Source organism: Polypterus senegalus, chromosome 14 (genome assembly GCF_016835505.1).
Source record: "Polypterus senegalus isolate Bchr_013 chromosome 14, ASM1683550v1, whole genome shotgun sequence".
Classification (NCBI taxonomy): Eukaryota; Metazoa; Chordata; class Cladistia; order Polypteriformes; family Polypteridae; genus Polypterus; species Polypterus senegalus.
In genome coordinates this window covers 129555254-129575990 of record NC_053167.1, presented here as the reverse complement: position 1 = coordinate 129575990, position 20737 = coordinate 129555254, and the positions used below count along the sequence as shown (strand labels likewise).

At 41.3% G+C, this 20737-nt stretch overlaps 2 protein-coding genes across 4 annotated transcripts in view; one reads left to right on the top strand and one right to left on the bottom strand.

Annotated features, from left to right (window-relative positions):
• The window catches only part of raver2 (ribonucleoprotein, PTB-binding 2), a 79029-nt gene extending 77736 nt beyond the window's left edge, over nucleotides 1-1293 (top strand). For all 3 annotated transcript variants that reach the window (XM_039734835.1, XM_039734834.1, XM_039734833.1), the window contains one exon: nucleotides 890-1293. In XM_039734835.1, coding sequence (XP_039590769.1) covers nucleotides 890-1015 — 126 coding nt within the window. In that variant the 3' untranslated portion in view covers nucleotides 1016-1293. The remainder of the gene's footprint in view (nucleotides 1-889) is intronic.
• A 7602-nt stretch (nucleotides 1294-8895) lies between these two features.
• The window catches only part of jak1 (Janus kinase 1), a 108845-nt gene continuing 97003 nt past the window's right edge, over nucleotides 8896-20737 (bottom strand). The window contains exons 20-24 of the mRNA XM_039735943.1: nucleotides 20326-20450; nucleotides 16148-16320; nucleotides 12001-12118; nucleotides 9680-9790; nucleotides 8896-9542 (exon numbers count right to left, since the gene is read on the bottom strand). Coding sequence (XP_039591877.1) covers nucleotides 9441-9542; nucleotides 9680-9790; nucleotides 12001-12118; nucleotides 16148-16320; nucleotides 20326-20450 — 629 coding nt within the window. The 3' untranslated portion in view covers nucleotides 8896-9440. The remainder of the gene's footprint in view (nucleotides 9543-9679; nucleotides 9791-12000; nucleotides 12119-16147; nucleotides 16321-20325; nucleotides 20451-20737) is intronic.

Genomic DNA, 20737 nt, shown 5'->3' with positions numbered 1-20737 from the left:
CAGAAGTCCCTTTGCTCTTTTATGCCGATTCAGTGTGCATGTACACAGTTGGGGGGCTCCACAGTTAAGGGTACCCATCATTAAACAGGCCACCCTGTTATAAAGTTACATACTTTGCTGAAAAAAGGTGTGGGAATTACAGGATTTTATTCTGTCCCAGTTTTTTTTTTTCAGTAAGTGAAACTTCCAAATGCACATACTTTTTAATATTTTTTTTCACTCAGTAATAAAATTTCTTGATCATTTTGGCAAAAGTTCACCACAGCTTCCTCTGCTGTAGGCGTTTGTGTCCATACCCATATCACACTGCCACGCCCCTTTCATAGCAGAGGTGCCAATCTTATGAATGAGGACACACCCATCTCATTGTTGACACACGCCCATTTTGAGTTAACCAGATATACTTCTCACACATGTGCGGGCACGCCCTGTTTCTGTTGACACACCCCTTTTTTAGTTCATATCTGCCTCTTTCATATATGAAGCCACACCCATCTCTGCAGACACACCTCTTGTTGTTTACCACAGCCATCATTCATACAAGCATGAGGCCACACCCACCTAACCATGGACACACCTCCCTTTTGCCAGGAGACGCTGCTAGTTGAAGTGCGTATGCCAAGCATGATAGTAAAAACTGCGAGCGCAGATAGTCTGAAAACCCCACCCCTTTGGCCAGTTGACATTGCCTCACAGGCCATCACATTAAATAAAATGACAAAGGAGCTGTGGACGTGCCCACCAGCACCCAGCCTGTTGTACCCCCCCTCACATATGGCAGGTAACAAGGTGGTGGACATCTACATTTCATACTGCTTTGATTCAGAGTGAAGGGAACAATGGTGCCACCTACACCCTCTTATTATTCTTCTCTTCTTTTGTTTTAAAGACCCAGACCCGAGGACAGAAGCGTGACTTCTCCCAGCTACCGCCCCAGGCAGCGACTCCCGATGAAGAACTTGTGGGCCTCAGGCCAGCCTACGTCGACTCGTACTTCAAGAAGAAGCGACTGTAGGGGGCACTGTGGCACCGTCCAGAGCCGCTGCCGTTTCCCGTGTGCTTCTGCTGCTGTCTCTGGTGTCTCGTCTATGCCTTAAATTAAACTAGGAACGGCTTTCACCTCGCACTTGATGTTTAAAGGAAGACCAACTTTTTCATAAGGATGCTGCCAGCGACTTTTCGATTTCCGTCAATGAGGAGCGAGTGTGCACTGCCACTGCGGGTAATCGACCGTTTCTAATTGTGTTAAGGGACTTGGGACCAACTTTTAAAATAAATGACATGAAAAGTGGAGTTCTGGTGATGTGTTGTCTTTTACTGCCCCTGTGCTCGATGTCCTTCATGATCCCTCAAAGCCCCCAAGGAGCGACACGCTCTCACTGCTCGGGGTTGGACGAGTGCCTGGCTCTCGCCAGATGGCCGTATCACAGGCCTTTTGGCAGAACCGCTGCAAGCCACTTTACAAGTGAAGCTTGTGTCTGGGAGAATTGCAGCTTGAGCTTCTTTGACCCTCGTCCCATTCTGGCTGGAGCTCAGGTAACGTTACGTGTTCCATGCCTTAGCACTCTGATGGCCAGGAGGGTGGTGGGGCAAAGCAGACATGGGTGAGAAAAACATTACGACAGACAGATGATGAAGCAGAGGGACAGTGGGCCTACTCCTCTGCCACTGAATGGGACACACCAAGAATCGGCGTGCCAGGACTCTTTTCTTAGCACACCTATCTTTGGAACTCCATTTGCCCATCCGATTTTCCTCAGTGGTGTGGCCATTAACAGCAAAGAAATGCAGGGAAGGAACCAAACCTGGATGGGAGACCCACACCAATTAAAGTGGAGACACAAACAAAGCCCACAACTGTACAGAGAGCCGACAGGCCTGGGCCGTGAACATGAGACCCCGAAGATGTGAGGTGCTAACTGCTGCATGAAGGTTTTTCCTCATTTAATTCTGGGCTTATCGTGTTCAGAGGAATCGCTTCTCAGTTTGGCACCTCCCGATTCACCGGCATGAGGAACAATCCCCACATACAATACACTAGTTGGCTCGTTACACAACACATCAAGCTTTACGGGGGTCCCCCATTTTTGACCCAATCAAACCTCATTTTTGAACCATGTGACAGTGCAGGAAATGACACCCTTATGATAAAGAGCAAACCCAACAGTGTCTACAGCAGAAATGATCACAAGGACTTGAAGGTGCGCAAGTCACATTAACCTGTACTGAAGAGCTGGCACGAATATAACACACAGTGCCATCATAAAGTGGCAGCAAAAAGAAGGAAAAAATAAAGAAATGATCCAGGGCTGGCACGAGTGACCACCACAAGTACAAAAGCACATCCGAGTTACAAGAGAATAGTTATTATCCAGTAAAATAAGGAACTGGACACAAGCAGCAAACCCTGTCTACACTGAACCACGAAACGACATACATACATCGATAGATAGATAGATAGATAGAGATACTTTATTAATCCCAAGGGGAAATTCAAATAATCCAGCAGCTGATACAAAAAAAACAAACTATTAAAGAGTAATAACAATGCATGTAAAAACAGACAATAACTTAGTAATGTTAACATTTACCGCCCCGGGTGGAATTGAAGAGTCGCATAGTGTGGGGTCTCCTCAGTCTGTCGCTGAAGCTGCTCCTCTGTCTGGAGATGATCCTGTTCAGTGGATTCTCCGTGATTGGCAGGAGTCTACTCGGCGCCCGTCGCGGATGTCAAACTGTCCAGCTCCGTGCCTACAATAGAGCCTGCCTTCCTCACCAGTTTGTACAGGCGTGAGGCGTCCCTCTTCTTTATGCTGTCTCCCCAGCACACCAGCGCGTAGAAGAGGGCGCTCACCACAACCGTCTGATAGAACATCTGCAGCATCTTAGTGCAGATGTTGAAGGACGCCAGCCTTCTAAGGACGTATAGTCGGCTCTGTCATCTCTTGCACAGAGCATCAGTATTGGCAGTCCAGTCCAATTTATCATCCAGCTGCACTCCCAGGTATTTAGTGGTCTGCACCCTCTGCACAGTCACCTCTGATGATCAAGGGGTCCATGAGGGGCCTGGGCCTCCTAAAATCCCCCACTAGCTCCTTGGTCTTGCTGGTGTTCAGGTGTAAGTGGTTTGAGTCGCACCATTTAACAAAGTCCTTGATTAGCTTCCTATACTCCTCCTCCTGCCCACTCCTGATGCAGCCCATAATAGCAGTGTCGTCAGCAGATGACACACAAATGTGAAAATAAATCATGAATCCTTTAAATATTCACCGCTCAGTATGACCATCTAATCTGTGATGGCGAAGGATGCGCCGAGCTGTACCTCCTGTTCAGGGAACTGTAATGCTGCACAGTCCCTTATGGCGGCCCATCAGGACTTCACCTCATTCATAAGAAAAGTAAAACAATTCTTACAGAAACAAACCGGCGTTCACTTGACTTTTTCCAGTGAGATAAGCAGCTTTCGCTCTTGCTTTTTACCTACTCGCATATAAAGTATTGGAATTGTCCAAAGATTTGATGTCAAGATTTTGATGAATCTTGACCTTTTAGATCTCAGAGTCCGAAAATACCATTTTTGGAATTGTGCCTGTCTGTAAACACAATAACTTGAGTACGCTTTCACTTTGGTCAACCACATTTTGCATACAAGTATTTGTTACAAAATGTAGATTTCTATCAACTCTTGCGCTATTTCCGGTAACCAGCAGTGGTGCTTTACCTCTAATTTTTTGTAGCGTCTGCTTCTCCTTTGGCTCTGGCACTCTCTTCTCCTCCTTCATCTTTTTCCTACCACAGATTTACATACAGTACGGTCGGCTCCCCCCAACAGTTTGTTTGGCCCACTAAGCCTGGTGCTCCCTTCCCCATTCAGTAGGAAAAGGTGCGAACAGCCAGTGACAACCATGACAAACCGACCCCAGGGGTTCACCTCCTAATGGGATCAAATGAAGGGGGGTCACCAAAGCAGGCACGTGGAGTGTTATTTTATGCTATTTTGAGGTTGATGATCACAAATATGATCATATTTTTGGTATCCGATTCCTCACCGGTGGTTCCAGCCCTCAAAGAGCCACTCCCAGAAGGAACAAAATATTAAACATAATAAGCACGTGGGGTATCAGATATTTCATGGTCAGTGGTTATGAATATGATGTTATTGCTGATCCTTTACTGGGGATCTAGTCCTCTATGTCAGTGGGGGACACATGACAAATTTCTACTACAGTCGAGAATATTTAGACTTTGAAATATTAAAATGTGTGCTTTAGTTTAAATGTTGAAATATCTGACGCAACGATATGGGCTCCTAACCTCATGCATGAAATCATCACACTTCTGACAACACTTCAAATCAGGGTGGCTTACACTCAGATTGGTTATGATTTCCATTTATTTCACGGATGCTCTTAACAAATCGCATATACAATGACGCACTGTCTGGACTCTTGAGCAGGGTGGGTGACTCACACTGGCCACTAGAGGGCACAGTGCCTGGACAGGCTGGCTCATTAGCCACGTTAACGTTAGGTTTACATCCAGGAAAACGAGTCAAAAAAGGAGATTTTTTTTTTTTTTTAAGTTGTTTAACAGAAACAAATAAATACCAAAACACGAACACAGTAGGAAATGTCTGTCGAGTGTCCACTACTGTACTGATGCAGATTTAGTACGTGTCCTTCATGTGACTTTTTTTTTTTTTTTAAACTGTCACAGCCTGACGTCACAACTCAAACAGGACGTGCGTCTTTCTCCTTTTACCGTGGTTTGTGCATTAAGGGGTAGAATGTCAGGGCCTGATCCACACAACTGTCACTCCTCACAGCACAAGGCTTAGTGACGGCCATGTTTCGCCCGACATGAACATTGACAGTTGCTGCATTGTCAGAAGTGCTTGGGGGGGCCCTTCCCCTTAAATGTATTAATTTCGCCTTCTGACCACACCCCTACTTGATCTATGGGAAAGTGTCACGTGATGGAATTCACCGGGCATGTCAAGTGTCGTTTGTATCAGTCTCACTATCTGCGTCCACGTCTGATGACCAATTCACATGGCCGTCACTGTCACATTGTTTTTAAAGTGGTTTGATTCTTTTACACCCCATTGTGTTTTGGTTAAATGCTCCGCCACCACTCATGAATACTGATAACCCACCACAGAGTGGCAGAATGCATAGAAATAATTTCAGCATAAATGACTGTATCCACTAGATGGCAGCAGAATACCATCTCGAGAGTAATTCGGCGTGAACGCTCCACATTGAGATTATAACAGCTGTACATCTCCAGAGCGATTCAGGGTTAGTCATTTATAAATAAATGGGGTTAAAGCCAAGGAGGTTAATGTGCAGCCCCAGAGGGTGTCGAGTTGGCACCTCTGTGCTTTGCAGTTCTCCTTCTTGACCACAAGGGAGCCACGGAAATATCTTATGTGCCTGGAGGGTGTCCACTCAATGACTGGCTTGGCAGTTGGCAAATGTGCTCCATTAGCAGCAACGGGCGACTGATTAGGAAAGTGGGTTGGGGGGGCGGGGAGACCTGCAGCCCACTGGGATCGGAGTTCTAGTCCAACAGGGAGGACAGAGCAGGTAGCTTTGTGTCTTGCAGCACTCGGTCTTACTTAAGAGACATAGGGGGATTGTAGGTGGGCACGCTGCCTGTTAACTTGGCAGTTCAGAAGGCCACACACTGAACCCCGATTCTTGAACCTGGGATTACATAAAACGCTGTAGTTAATTTTAATCTTTGCAATACCCTTTCTTATACAACAGACCAACCTGATTAATGAGGCAGCATGGCGTACTGGCTATGGGCGCAGGTAAACTACAACTTGGCAGTTCAATCACCACCTCACTGTGCGACTCTGCGTGAGCCACTCAACCAAACTGCTCCAAATATCAGCAATGCATCCTGAGCTTGTAAGGTGTGTTAGATGTGGGCATAATCAAACTATCCAATAATAATAATAATAATAAACAACACAGACCACAGTGGGTGTTAGTTGGGAATATTGCTGAACAGACGTGGCCTGAACCACAAATTAACTTGCGACTGGTGGCCCAAACCACTGCTCGCTCTCAAAGCCATTCATTTCAACACCTGCTCATCGTGGCCAGATTTAGAGTAGCAAGAAATGTATGTGAACCCTTTTCAATAATCTGGTTTTCAGCATTACTTGGTCATAAAATGTGATCAGATCTTCATCCAAGTCACAAGTATAGAGAAATACAAAACACTTATGCTAATAACACACCAACTTTCACATATCACATCTTAAATAAACACCCTGTCACCACAAGACGTTCACATTGTGCTGCCAAGAAAGGTAAGTGAACCCTTGGATTTACTAACGGGTCAAACCTCCCTTGGCATGAATCACCACAAACAATCACTTCCAGTAGCTGCCAATAAGACCTGAACAATGTCCTGGAGGAATTTCAGACCATTCATCCCAACACAACTATTTCAAGTCCGTCGTATTCCTAGGATGTCCTGTGTGAACGGCTCTGACTGGGCCACTGCAAAAGGGAGATTTTCGATTTTTAAAGCCGTTCTCTATTAGATTTACTGAAATGTTTAGGGTCACTTTCTGCTGAGATTCAAGCTGACATCATTCTATATGTTAAGCCTGAGAAATCATTTGGCGCTAGATGATGGCAAGCTGCCCAAGACGCGTGTCAACAAAGTAGCCCCAAATGATGAGGCGCCCACCACTGTACTTCACCACTGGTGTGCTGTGCACTTTTTATAGCTAATATATCGCTGGATATCCAACCTTAGCTTCATTAGTAGTGTTAGAGGGTCAAGGTGGTCTTTGGTAAACTTTAGGAATGAAGCAATATTCTTTTTTGGAGAGCAGCAGCTTCCTCTCAGGTTCCCTACAATGGACACCGTGCCTGTTCAGTGTTTTGTGTATGGCAGCCTCAAGAGGAGACACTGACCTGTTTCAGTGATTTCTTCAAGCCTTTAGCTTTTACTTGTTGATTCTTCTCATGGGTGGCACGTTGCACGTTAGGAGACCCGGGTTTGCTTCCCGAGTCCACCCTGCGCGGAGTTTGCACGTTTGCGTGGGTATCCTCCGGGTGCTCCGGTTTTCTCCCACAATCCAAAGACATGCAGGTTAGGTGCATTGGTGATCCTAAATTGTCCCTAGTGTGTGTGCCCTGCGGTGGGCTGGCGCCCTGCCCGGGGTTTGTTTCCTGCCTTGCGCCCTGTGTTGGCTGGGATTGGCTCCAGCAGACCCCCGTAACCCTGTAGTTAGGATATAGCGGGGTTGGATAATGGATGGATGGATGGGTTCTTCTCATTGAGCATCCTGCATTGTGCCTTACGAGCCATCTTGGTTGACCACTTCTAGTGAGAGTAGCCACAGTAATAAATCGTCTCCATTTATGCACCGTTTATCTAACTATGGACTGACAAATATCTAAACACTTTGAAATGACTTAGTAACCCTGTCCTGCTTAATGCAGATCAACAGTTCTTGACCTCAGACCAAGAAGTACCCACTTTCACATCAGCAGATGCTTCTTGTGAGTACCGAGCTCAAAACGTTTAATGAGTCATTTTTTTTTGCTAACACTCGACTCCCGTTAGCTTTTATTGACATCACTAGCCAGGGGTTCACAAACTTTCTCTAACCTACAGCATGAATATTTGAATAATGTCTTCATGCGCTATAATGTGTGCCTTGTTAGTTAACACATTGCGCTTGTTCTTGTTCATTATTGTTACGTAGATAAAGATCAGACCAGATTTTCAAACAAATTTCTACAGAAACATGGTTATTTCCAAAAACACTTTTTCTTGCCAGTGTATACTGGCAGCACTGGGCACCAAGCACATGCAGGGCCCTCCCACACACGGGCCAATGTCAGCGTTAACAATTCACTGAAACTGCATGCTGTTAGGATATGGAATGAAACCCCACACAGCTAAAGAGGGAGCATGCAAACTCCACAGGGCCATGAGCTGGAAGCATCAGCCCCACTTAAAGGGTTACCCATAATGCTATGGTGCTAACTTTATGCTGTGCAGTTCACTTCCATGCCCTTCCTTGATCGGAGAGCTGACAGGACATGCAGAAACTTTGCAGATGGCTTGAGGGGGGCTACTTCTCTGTTAGCGTTAGTATGAAGGACTGCTAGAGTCCTGATTGGGCACCGACTACATGTACTTTGATTGGCTCACATGTTAACTGGGAGAAGCGCCTGTCCAATACTTTTGCACATTACTGTATACACATTGTTTACAACAGCTACACAGGTTAATGGATGTTGGGCTCAATTCCTGATCTCATCCCTGTCTCTGTGGAGTTTGCAAGTTTTTCTCCAGATATTCCATTTTCCCCCTACACTTCGCCTGCCACCTTATACTAATTAATGTATGAGCCCAGCATGCACCATTATGTGCATCCAGCAACGTATAGGCAGACCATTCATTTTAGTTCTGTCTAAAAGTGTAGCTGCATTTGCCCAAAATTTTTCAAAAGTTTGCAGCTTTCAGTCTGCTTCACAGAACAATTCAAGAAATGAGTGTGACGTGCAGGCAAAACATTCCCAAGTCCAAGTATCTTTGCTTCAAGTTTCCATAAAATTCATCGCAAAACCAGTTTACACTTCAGACCACAGCTGGTTCCTGTGTTGTTGAAGCGGACACCAAAACCCAGCGGGACATATGGAGCAAATGGAAAGAAAAGTCATCAATTGTAATACAAAAGTCGGCCTGTGCCAGCTGGCTGTGCAGAGTGCCCTCCTCCACTGTACGCAGCTTGCCCAACGCCCGTCTTAGTCAAGCTGTCCCATGGCTTCCCAGTTGAACTACTGACAGTAAAAGGTGCACAAGGAGAATTTACACCAGAATGACCTAAAGATGCACTAAATTCAGAATGACATCTCACCTTTGGAATTTATTGACTCATCAATGGGCAGGTATTTTAATGTGCACTAAACATAGAAATTAAATGTTTTTATTAGGACATTAACTTCATTACACAAATGTTTAATCACAGTTATATGCTTAGAATGCTAGTAGCTGGCAGCAAAATCATAAGATGGTTAATGCCAGTGGTTTAAAACCAAAATGCCAGCCAAGATTTTTTTTTTTTTTAAGCATAACCTCCAAAAGTGAAATGCATAGAGAACATAGACCTGAACTAAAAAAATATTTAAAGTAAAAATAAAAGTGCTTTATTTACAAGTGGGGAGTTATAATAAATGTGAATGGGCTTACCATTGCTGAGCCTCGCTTACTGCAAAAGCCTGAATTCAATAATCTATCATAGGTTGCCAAGGCATACTGTTTTAGCATTTTCCTATTTTTTTTTTTTTTAATGTACACAGGTTCTATAAATGTGCTTCATGCAGAAAAGTTCCTAAACCACTGAAAGGTGCAACAGCGGGTCCAGTTGAACAGCATGGAGAGGCTCATTTCTCTGGTGGTCACAGTTTATTAATGAGGGCCTCAAATGAATTGATGAGGTTTTTAAAGCTGGTTCTGTCATTTGGGCAGTGCTCCCAGCATTTCCTCAGCTTGCTGTACACCTGGAAAGAGGAACAAATGGTTCATCAGATGACACTCGTGACTTGGGACATCTACAACCTGTGCCGCTGCCCCTTCATCACACCAAGTCACGTCAAATCGGCTTTGCTTCCTCCTTTCTGCTCAGACAGGTTCTTACCTCTTCTGGACATCCTTTAGGACATGGGAGGCGTTTTCCTTGTTCCAGGATTTTTATAAGTCTTGTCACTGTCATCTGTCCTTGAGTTGGACCAATCATTTTTAAGTACATCTGCAACAGAAAAGAAAAAGTGACTGATAGCCTACAGTCAACTAGGTGCTTCAAAAGAGTTCTTGGAGCTGCTTAGTGTTGTTCAAGAAAGCTTACAGCAGCTGCTAAATTCAACGTTCTGGGGGGCAGCTGAGCAACAAACTTACTGGTTTATGCTCTTACTCTGGAATTTCAAAACTGACCTTATGTTGAGAAAGTTTCTAAAACTTGCACATTACTGCTGTGACCTGTCAAGGTCCTGTTATAGAAAGCCAATGTCACATTACGAGAGTTCTAGTTGTGGGGTATGTCAGGTTAACTGACCACAGTCACTGATCTTGTTGGTGGACCGTGTCAATTTGAACCGCTGAAAATTGCTGCCCAAGTATAATTTACTGGCTGCATGCCAACCTTCCAGCACAATCTGCTCACCCCAATAATGTGTCGTCCAACAGAGTCAGTTCTATACAAAGGGTTCAAAGATACAGCATGTTCAGTTACAAAAAAAAAAAATCTGCAGCATTAAAGGTTTCTAAGATTGATGCGGCCACCATAACTCCTAAATGGAAAATGCTTAGAACAACTATAACTCCTCCTAGAGCAGGTCCCCCCCGGCCAAACTGAGCAATAAGGGGAGCAGGGCCTTGGTAAAAGAAGTGACCAACAACCTGACGGTAACTTCGGCTGAGCACCAGAAAACCTGAATGAGATGGGAGAAATTTCCAGAAGGACAACAACTACCACTCAACACTCTAGCAATCTCTGGGCTTTATAGCAGAGGGGCCAGATGACAAATGAAAGCCTGCTTGGACTCTCTGGCTGTGAGAAACAAGATGCTCTGGTTGGATAAAAGCAATGTATTATATTTATATATATATATATATATATATATATATATATATATATATGTGTGTGTATATGTATGTATATATATATATATATATATATATATATATATATATATATATATATATATATATATATATACACACACACATCACTCAGTTTAGATGGCCGGCCAGCTCTAGGAAGAGTCCTGGTGGTGTCGAACTTGTTATGGATGATGGAGGCCACTGTGCTCATTGGGACCTTCAAAGCAGCAGACATTTTTAGACATTTTTCTGTAACTTTCCCCAGATTTGTGCCTCGAGAAAATCGGAGGTCTACAGACAATTCCTTTGACTTCATGCTTGGTTTGTGCTCTGACATGAACTGTCAACTGTGGGACCTTCTATAGACAGGTGTGTGCCTTTCAAAATCACTGAATTCAACTGAATTTACCACAGGTGGACTCCAATTCAGCTGCAGAAACATCAAGGATGATCAGGGGAAACAGGATGCACCTGAGCTCAATTTGGAGCCTCATGGCAAAGGCTGTGAATGCCCCTCTCCCTCCCTCTCTATCTATAAAAACAATAAACTGCAAAAATAAATGGAATTAAGTTGTGTTTTGTAGAGGAAACATCAAAAACATGACACACTTAGTCATCTCAAAATGATTGTAATATTCTACCCGGTTCTCTGCTTTTTCTACTGCCAAAATGATAGTGGCTACAAATAAAATGATTAAAATAACAGTGCTTGCATATTTTATGAGAAAGTTTCGATGTAATCCCTTGATTACAACCTGAAACACATGAAGGTATTCCAACAGGGTGTCATACCGGCTTGTTCACTTGTAAGATTTAAACTTTATAATCCGTTTGTTACTTTTTCTACATTCTGCAACGTGAGTTTAGGTGTCCTATATGGCTAAATGTAAAATTTAGAAAATAAAAGATAGAAACCCAAAGCTAAAGTCAAAGAACATGGGAGTATGAAACAACCTTGTGCTTATGAAAGAATGGGCCTAGGAACAGGTGCCAAGAGAAAGTTGTGAAACCTTCAAAACATGCCACTGAATTCAAATGTGTAAACTGTGAAATTAAATGTGCAATATTTACACAAATATATTAAACTAAAAAATCTAGAAGGCACAATGGAAGAACAGAGTGAGGCACATGTATGAATATACACACACATTTCAAAACTATTTTTTAGCAGAAACCTTGTTTGACATGTGATGCTTGGTAAACACTGACTAAGATTAATACCTGGCACAAATCATCTTCTGATTAAAACACTAATTACAATAATCAAAAAAAAAAAAAAAACTTCAAACTGTTGGCACCATCCTAGGACTGAATTGGGTGGCCCAAGGGATGAAAGAAAGTGCCACTAGCACTGTTTACCGTCATGGGGCTGAACTCGGATTCACAGTATGTCAGCAGCTCATACATTGTGACGCCAAATGACCAAACATCTGAAGCTATGTAGAATTTGCACTGCACCAGACATTCAGGGGCATACCTAGGTGGGGAAAAGAGAAATGGCATAAGGGAGAGAGTATTATTAACAGCCTTCTCAAAGTAAGCATGTAACATGAAAACACAAGGTAGACCAGCCACTGGAAAGAAACTAAATACACAACACAGGTTTAATTTTTAACAGACAATAACATACCAGCTGTCTTCTTATTTATGTAGAAGGAAAAACAGCAAGATTGTGACGAAGAGTGTGGAGTTCCTTTGCTTCCTCAATGCCCTGATGGCATGTAATCATTGACAGAGTAACTTTAAGGTGTACCAGGAAATTACTCAATTGAAGTGCGTCAAGAACCGCTACTGGAGCTTCTTCATACCTACGGCAATACATCCGTACAATGCCTCACTGGGACTGGGCCGGTTCCTCTTATTATAGCCAAGTCAGAAGTTCTCTTTCTTTTCAGCAATTCTGGTGTGTATTTGAGGAGGGGGGTTGTTATTTGTTATAATATTTATTTATAGTACTTCTGTGAAAAGCTACATTTCCCTATAAATAAAGTGCAATCTATGTAAATTCTACAGAATGTAAAGGCATCTGCCTAAGATCTGAATCTCAAAATAAGTTATGTCATATCAAACATTAAACACAGCAATGAACAAACAGAATGACAAATTAAAAAGGAAAAAAGGGGGCACTTCTGAATGTCCCAAAATAATCAATCCTTTAGTCCTAGTAAAGTACTGTGCCATGATTTGAGTAGCCAGAGGCAGATCTGTTCAGAAGAATAGACTGCTGTACTTCCTAAGTGTTCTGGACGTCATCAGGAAGTGCTTGGTTGAGGTTACTGCTGGTAAAAGGCGGTCTCAGCAGTTACTAAATCAGTAACGTTTCCTCTCCGTGTCTTTTAATACTTTAAGCAATATTTTAAATAAAGATGCCACTTTACAATTTTATATGTTTAATCAGACTTGATGCATATATTGTAACTGAAATGAAAACCACATCATATTTTAGGAGGAATCACCAAAGGGTCTAGAAACCTTTTCTTACAACTGTTAATGGCAAATGTGCATCATAAATGTTCACTTCTGAAGAATCTATCCATTTTCAAATCCTGCTTATCAAAGCTCATTTGAAGCTGCCTGTAAAATTTCCAATGGGGTAAGGCTTTTTACTACCCTGGTGGTGTGACTGCAGGTTTGGAGGGCATTTAAAGACCCCACAAATGTAGGATTACACCCTTGAAACTTTTAATAGTTCAGAATGGTTTGGTTTTTCAACCAGCAAATCCTTCCTACACTACTAGCTGAAGTCCTATAACTCCTCACAACATTTTTAGAAAACTAATTATGCAGCATGAAAGTTATGATTGTGGGCATTAAGTTTTATATAGAAAAAATAAAGCAGCAGCGTCCTACAAATTTGCTTCTAAAGTAAATAAGATGCTTCTTTAGAGCTAATGGACACAAGGTTTGTTGATCAGGCTGTGTAGGATGGATGGGACAAGATTTTAAGTCCTGCAGATTTCCAAAGCAAACTGTAACTAGATGGGAAATTTTAGCAATCCTGGTGATGAGGGGGTCCATTGTTATGCAAGACAGAGTTTCAGTTAGAAGCCTAATTGTTCTTCCTTAACTCCACTGACTTAAAAAGGTTTATCTAAATTCCAAAGGCCCCAAGCTTCAGTCCTGACACTGGGGTCCTGAGCAAATTCCTTAAATACAGACACCACCATTTGAAGCAAACCCCAAAGTATGGGGAAACGAGCCAAAAAAATCAATTCCTGTTTAGCCAGGGTGTGTGAACTCAAGGAAAGGATGCCAAATGTTAGGTCACAAGCTGGCTCGTTCATGCCTGCTTTTTGACTTACTGTACGTACTCCAAATAAGTTACTAACCTGCTTTTGACCCAATCACTCATTTATGTAATAAACAACAAAATTGTGTTTATTGCCTTTTCTTTAGGCACTGCTTTGAAAATGTTTCCAGTTATATTAAATGAGTGGCATTATTATTAAATACCTAATGAGAGTACAATGTATATATCTTACACTCTAAGGTCACATTAAAGATAAGACAATCAATAATGTCAGCCAGTGCTCTTTGGCTACTCACACATATTACAGCCAAGTAACACTTGAACCTAGTAAAGCAAGGAAAGAAACATATCCATATAATACAAAACACTGTGCTGTGAAAATGTACTTGCCCTTGTACTCGTATCCTGTTTTTGCACATTTTACACAACGAGTGGCCTCAGACCTTCAGACAAAATGCGGAGGAGGGAACTTGAGAGAACATATAATGCAGTTTTTAAATCATTATCTTTATTCAGTGAATTAGTTTATCGAACGCTCCCATCATTCATGTGAATAGGTAATTGTCCCCCATTAGTTTCAATACTTGGTCACAGCACTTTTAGCAGCATTAATCACAATGAGACATTTCCTCTAATTTGATACGTTGCTTTTGAGGAATTTCCACTCACTCTGCTTTAATTCAGATACACTGGTAAGGTCTGGTCTGTAAGCTTGTCATTTAGTGTCCTGTCACAGCATCTCTAGTCAACTCAAGTCAGGAATTTGACTAGGCCATTCTAAAACTTGAGTTTTGTTTCTTCTCAACTATTCAGTTGTATACTTGCATTTGTGTTTTGGGCACAGCCCAATCATGTTTCAGTTTCAGGCCTATGTTAGCACTGTAGTAGAGGAGGGACACACCCAAATAAAGCCCGTTGAAGGTTTCATTTTCATTTAATTATCTTGTTTATAAAACATACAACCCTATAATGTTCCAACACACAACTACCACGTGGTTTATTTTAATTGCATACAAGTTCTTGTCTTTTTTTTTTTTAATGTATTTTACTGTTAACACCTTGTAACATCCATGTCATTTCAGTAAAGTTTCCCTGAATCTGAAAATGTTTGAAGCAGTTTTCATTTTTAACAGCCAACCCCTTTACTCTGTAAAGCTCACTGAAAACATGGGAATGCAATTTAATGTTCTGTGAGCAAACAGTAAGTGACCACAGAAGGCCTTATCCATAATGTGTGACTGAGCCAGTATGACTTAATAACTCTGCTCCAGGAAATCTTATTACATCAGCATTATGTATTTCTAATTTGAATAGGACTCTTTTTCATTTGGCAAAAGTAGGTCATATCTTTACCTGCTGCGAAATCCACCATAAAATATTCATGACAACTGTGGTAAACCTTCAAGCTAGTTAGTGGTCAGACAACCCTTTTTAGTGCTCTTCTGTAGTTTAAGTTTCCACAGACTCAGTCGGTAATATAATTCATTATCTGCACATACTTTTCCATTTTAACAATATGAACAGAGTCTTATGACACAACACTAAAGGAGAAAAAGCCCTGTTCACTTTTAAATGTGCTCTAATAGCTAAGGAAGTTATACCACAAAAGCATATATATCCATTATCATTGTAAAGAGCAGTTTGACAAATCAGAAAGCGGCTGGAAAGAGAGGAAGATGCAATGAAACAAACAGGGACTTGCTGATGAACGGATGGGGCACAAAGGAAAAGTGTTTTAGAATTTGTTGTTCCATCTACTAGTGTGATTGTTTGAAGCAGATGTGAGTGTAATCAAAAATGACACATTAAAACAAAGGAGTGTAAATCAGTTTAACACTGGACACAGTGGAAACTGTTGTTGAAAAGAGGATGGTGGCAAACATTGGGTGTTATCACGAAATATTCCCCTCAATCTCCTCCAGAAGGCACCGTCTTGCAGCACTTAAAAGTATCAGGCTTGTTCCACCATGGTGTGCTAAGAAGTGCCTCTGGGGGTTTTTCTACCTGCTGTTATCAGGCAATTCAATGCTTCCTCCTGATGCCCCAAACTAAATGCTGATACTCCAAGTTCATTTTGCAATTTCTGCACAATATAAGTTATTGGTTGAGTGATTGGATTATTTGTCCTGTGAGTCTGTATTCTTGATTTTTATGTTTCTGCTTCTGTATGCATTTAAGTTTCCCCTAGGGATGATTAGCGTGTATCTAATCTTTTCTTCTCAAAAATACATAAACAAGATATAAAGTGAATCTTACCAGAACACTGGACTGTCCAGATCGTCTTTTACTGTGTAGTACTCTTTATTTGTCTGAATTGTTTTGGTTAGGCCAAAATCTCCTATTTTGACTGTATTTTCATTTTCAACAAGAACATTGCGGGCAGCCAGGTCACGGTGCACATACTGCAGTGATCCAAGGTAATCCATTCCCTGCAATGAAGAACACAGGCAAGATTACAACAGCAATCTACCTAACATCACTTTTGTGAAACAGCTCAGACAAAGTTGCTGCCAAAGATGATGAATGAGAGATGAGCAAAAAAGACACAAATGAAGAACCACCTGTCATGATGGTATAATAAAACACAACACAATCCAAAAATCGAGGAAATTCAGATTTACAGTGCGTCCGTTAAGTATTCACAGCGCACCACTTTTTCTACATTTTGTTATGTTACAGCCTTATTCCAAAATGGATTAAATTCATTTTTTTCCTCAGAATTCTACTCACAACACCCCATAATGACAACGTGAAAAAAGCTTACTTGAGGTTTTTGCAAATTTATTAAAAATAAAATACTTTGTCGATGCACCTTTGGCAGCAATTACAGCCTCAAGTCTTTTTGAATATGATGCCACAAGCTTGGCACACCTATCCTTGGCCAGTTTCGCCCATTCCTCTTTGCAGCACCTCTCAAGCTCCATCAGGTTGGATGGGAAGCGTCGGTGCACAGCCATTTTAAGATCTCTCCAGAGATGTTCAATCGGATTCAAGTCTGGGCTCTGGCTGGGCCACTCAAGGACATTCACAGAGTTGTCCTGAAGCCACTCCTTTGAAATCTTGGCTGTGTGCTTAGGGTCGTTGTTCTGCTGAAAGATGAACCATCGCCCCAGTCTGAGGTCAAGAGCGCTCTGGAGCAGGTTTTCATCCAGGATGTCTCTGTATATTGCTGTAGTCATCTTTCCCTTTATCCTGACTAGTCTCCCAGTTCCTGCTGCTGAAAAATATCCCCACAGCATGATGCTGCCACCACCATGCTTCACTGTAGGGATGGTATTGGCCTGGTGATGAGCGGTGCCTGGTTTCCTCCAAACGTGATGCCTGCCATTTATACCAAATAGTTCAATCTTTGTCTCATCAGACCAGAGAATATTCTCTCTCATGGTCTGAGAGTCCTTCAGGTGCCTTTTGGCAAACTCCAGGCGGGCTGCCATGTGCCTTTTACTAAGGAGTGGCTTCCGTCTGGCCACTCTACAATACAGTCCTGATTGGTGGATTGCTGCAGAGATGGTTGTCCTTCTGGAAGGTTCTCCTCTCTCCACAGAGGACCTCTGGAGCTCTGACAAGAGTGACCATCGGGTTCTTGGTCACCTCCCTGACTAAGGCCCTTCTCCTCCGATCGCTCAGTTTAGATGGCCGGCCAGCTCTGGTGGTTTTGAACTTCTTCCACTTACGGATGATGGAGGCCACTGTGCTCATTGTGACCTTCAAAGCAGCAGACATTTTTCTGTAACCTTCCCCAGATTTGTGCCTCGAGACAATCCTGTCTCGGAGGTCTACAGACAATTCCTTTGACTTCATGCTTGGTTTGTGCTCTGACATGAACTATAAACTGTGGGACCTTATATAGACAGGTGTGTGCCTTTCCAAATCATGTCACATCAACTGAATTTACCACAGGTGGACTCCAATTAAGCTGCAGAAACATCTCAAGGATGATCAGGGGAAACAGGATGCACCTGAGCTTAATTTGGAGCTTCATGGCAAAGGCTGTGAATACTTATGTACATGTGATTTCTCAATTTTTTATTTTTAATAAATTTGCAAAAATCTCAAGTAAACTTTTTTGACGTTGTCATTATGGGGTGTTGTGCATAGAATTCTGAGGAAAAAATGAATTTAATCCATTTTGGAATAAGGCTGTAACATAACAAAATGTGGAAAAAGTGATGCGCTGTGAATACTTAACGGATGCACTGTAAATTCTGATGAATAACTCACTATAAAAATAACCCTCATTCTGATAACGTTTGACATCACTGATCACAATGCCATCCTAAATCACATCAAGAATAACTGCAGAATCCTCCTGAGAATGAATGAAACGTGTAATACCTAAATTAAAGTCATTCTTCATTTTACTATGGAGAAGATGAAACTTGCTGCCTCACTGCTATCTAATTCTTGCAGGTTTTACAAATCTCACATGAACTGAGCAGAGAAAAACATTTACACCAAAGCATGGAGAAATATAAAAACCACTGTCAAAAAATTGATCATATGTGAGACAGTACTGATCACTGGGGTCAAAATGATAAAACAGGAAATGTTGCTGAATGTCTGAGGTTTAGACAAGGATAGCAACAATACATTTAAATCTAATGACTTTCACAAGATACAATGTCACTGATGTATAGATAAGTAACATACAATATTTCTCTCCTGAAAAAGACCACTTTAAGAGAATGCAAACACTTTAAGCAAGTAGTTTTAAACAAAGTTTTTTGAAAATCCTTGTAAAAAAAGTCACTCAAAAACTCACTTGACAAGGTGAGTTAACTTTTTTCCATTTCAATTTGCTTACAAGCATGGCAGAAGTAAAGCAGATGCAGCAGTCCCAGTTTTACTTTTATTTCTGCAGCATCAGCAGTAGTCAAAGGCTTCTGCAAGAAGCCCCTTGCTTGATTTTACATTTTCATTTAATATACACAGACGCTCTTTTGTCAGAAATGCTTGTTACAAATTAGCTGATTTCTAATATACTGGTGTATTGCCTTCTACATCAAAGAGAAACAGCTGGTTAAGGTCAGTCACAGCTATTCTCTCACTTTTTCTTTAAGAACTTGATGCTCTAGGCATATGTCAGTGCTTTTCTTCATTCTACCACCCACACAGACTTTACTGTTTCAGGTGTTCTTAATCAGTGTCTTCAATATTTTTACACATTTCCACTCTGGCCGCTCAACTGAAAGATTTGGCATAATGGTGCAATAAACAAAGATGTCAACTCCAAGAAAGGAGAATAAATTATACAGGTTTTCAGGGGTCCACACTCTTCTTCTTACAATATGCAATCAGGCAACGTAGCTAAATAAAATCAACAAACACCTGTGTAAGTACAGTGGATGGTGCAATCTCTGATTCAAATCCCACCACTGGCCTACTCAGTGACTCTAACCAAGACACTTCACCTGCATATGTCCCAAATGCAAAAATAATGTGAATAATTGTATTGTGTATATATAACTGCAAAGTGCAATGGGATGGAGTCCGTTATGGGAAGGAGTTACAGAAAAGTGAGACTCCTAATGTAATCTGATTTCCATCTAAGTCATAACAATAAAATGAAAATAAATATCATATGTAAAAGTGAACAAAAAATACTTTAACTCTTAGATTAGATATTGCAAGTATTCAAGCCAGGTGCTACAAATAAACAATCAGGCCTTCAGAAAGAGGGTTATAAATGCCTAGGAGTCTAGCTTTCTATTCAAAACACCTCAAACATCACACAGCTGAAGAAGTCCTACATATAGCTTCTCTTTAAATAAAATTCTGCAATATTAAATGCTTTTTTTTCCCCACATCGCTTTATATATGTTTAAATATATACATATGTTTTAAAAATAAACAAATAAACAAACAAACAAGCAAAAAGAAATCAAAACAGGTAATTCAGAAAATAGGTTCCTATGTTCTGACATATGCCAGCTGGGCACTGTAAGAGATGCAATATTGAGCACAATGTATAATAAATATATCCCTTTTGAGTCCTTCAAAAATATGTCTCACCTGCCTTTTTTAATGATTAATTTAGCTAATTTAAGTATCTTGTGCATTTTTTTACTTATTACACACACGTTACATAATTCACTTAACCCACTTGACTGGTCTCCTCCACATTAATCCATTCTCTAAGTATTACACGTCTCATCTTCTTCCTTAGTAAAATTCCATATCTTGATCCAATCACTTTCAACATTTTCAGCCAGTATGCTTTGACTGGAAAGAACGGCAATTACATTCCTATTTTTTGCTTATACCTTAAATAATAATATTTTGCTTGCATATTTCCGTAAATATTAAAAGACACAACAATCTGAATTATATACTGCAATAAAACATCTAGCACAGTCATTCCATTGACAGTGAGCGAGAATTGATAGTCTGAATACACCATTTTTTTTCCCTACAAATTTCATATGAGGACATACCTTACAGATTTGCACAGCATAATTTAGTTGTTGCTTTAAGTTGATTTTGTGCTTATTTCGGGGAAGATACTCTTTAAGACTACCAGAAGGCAGAAATTCCATTATCAGCTTCATACCTCGTCCTCCTAAAATTAAGGGGGGGAAAAAAATTATCATCAGGAATCAGTGTCTGAAATGATATCCACACAGTAGTGTATGAAGCAATCAGTGTTACTCTTTTATTATCTAGAATATTTCAGAGTAAATCTGTTACGTTTTCTGAGAGATTGATTGATGCATCAATGTGCTAACTCTGCTGCTGATCAAAGTGAATGAAGCTTGCTTATTGAATCATCCCACAATAGGCAATCTCTCTCTTGTGTTAAGAAGTCTTAAGTTGTCGTCTTTTGAGAATTATGGTGCCTACTTCTGT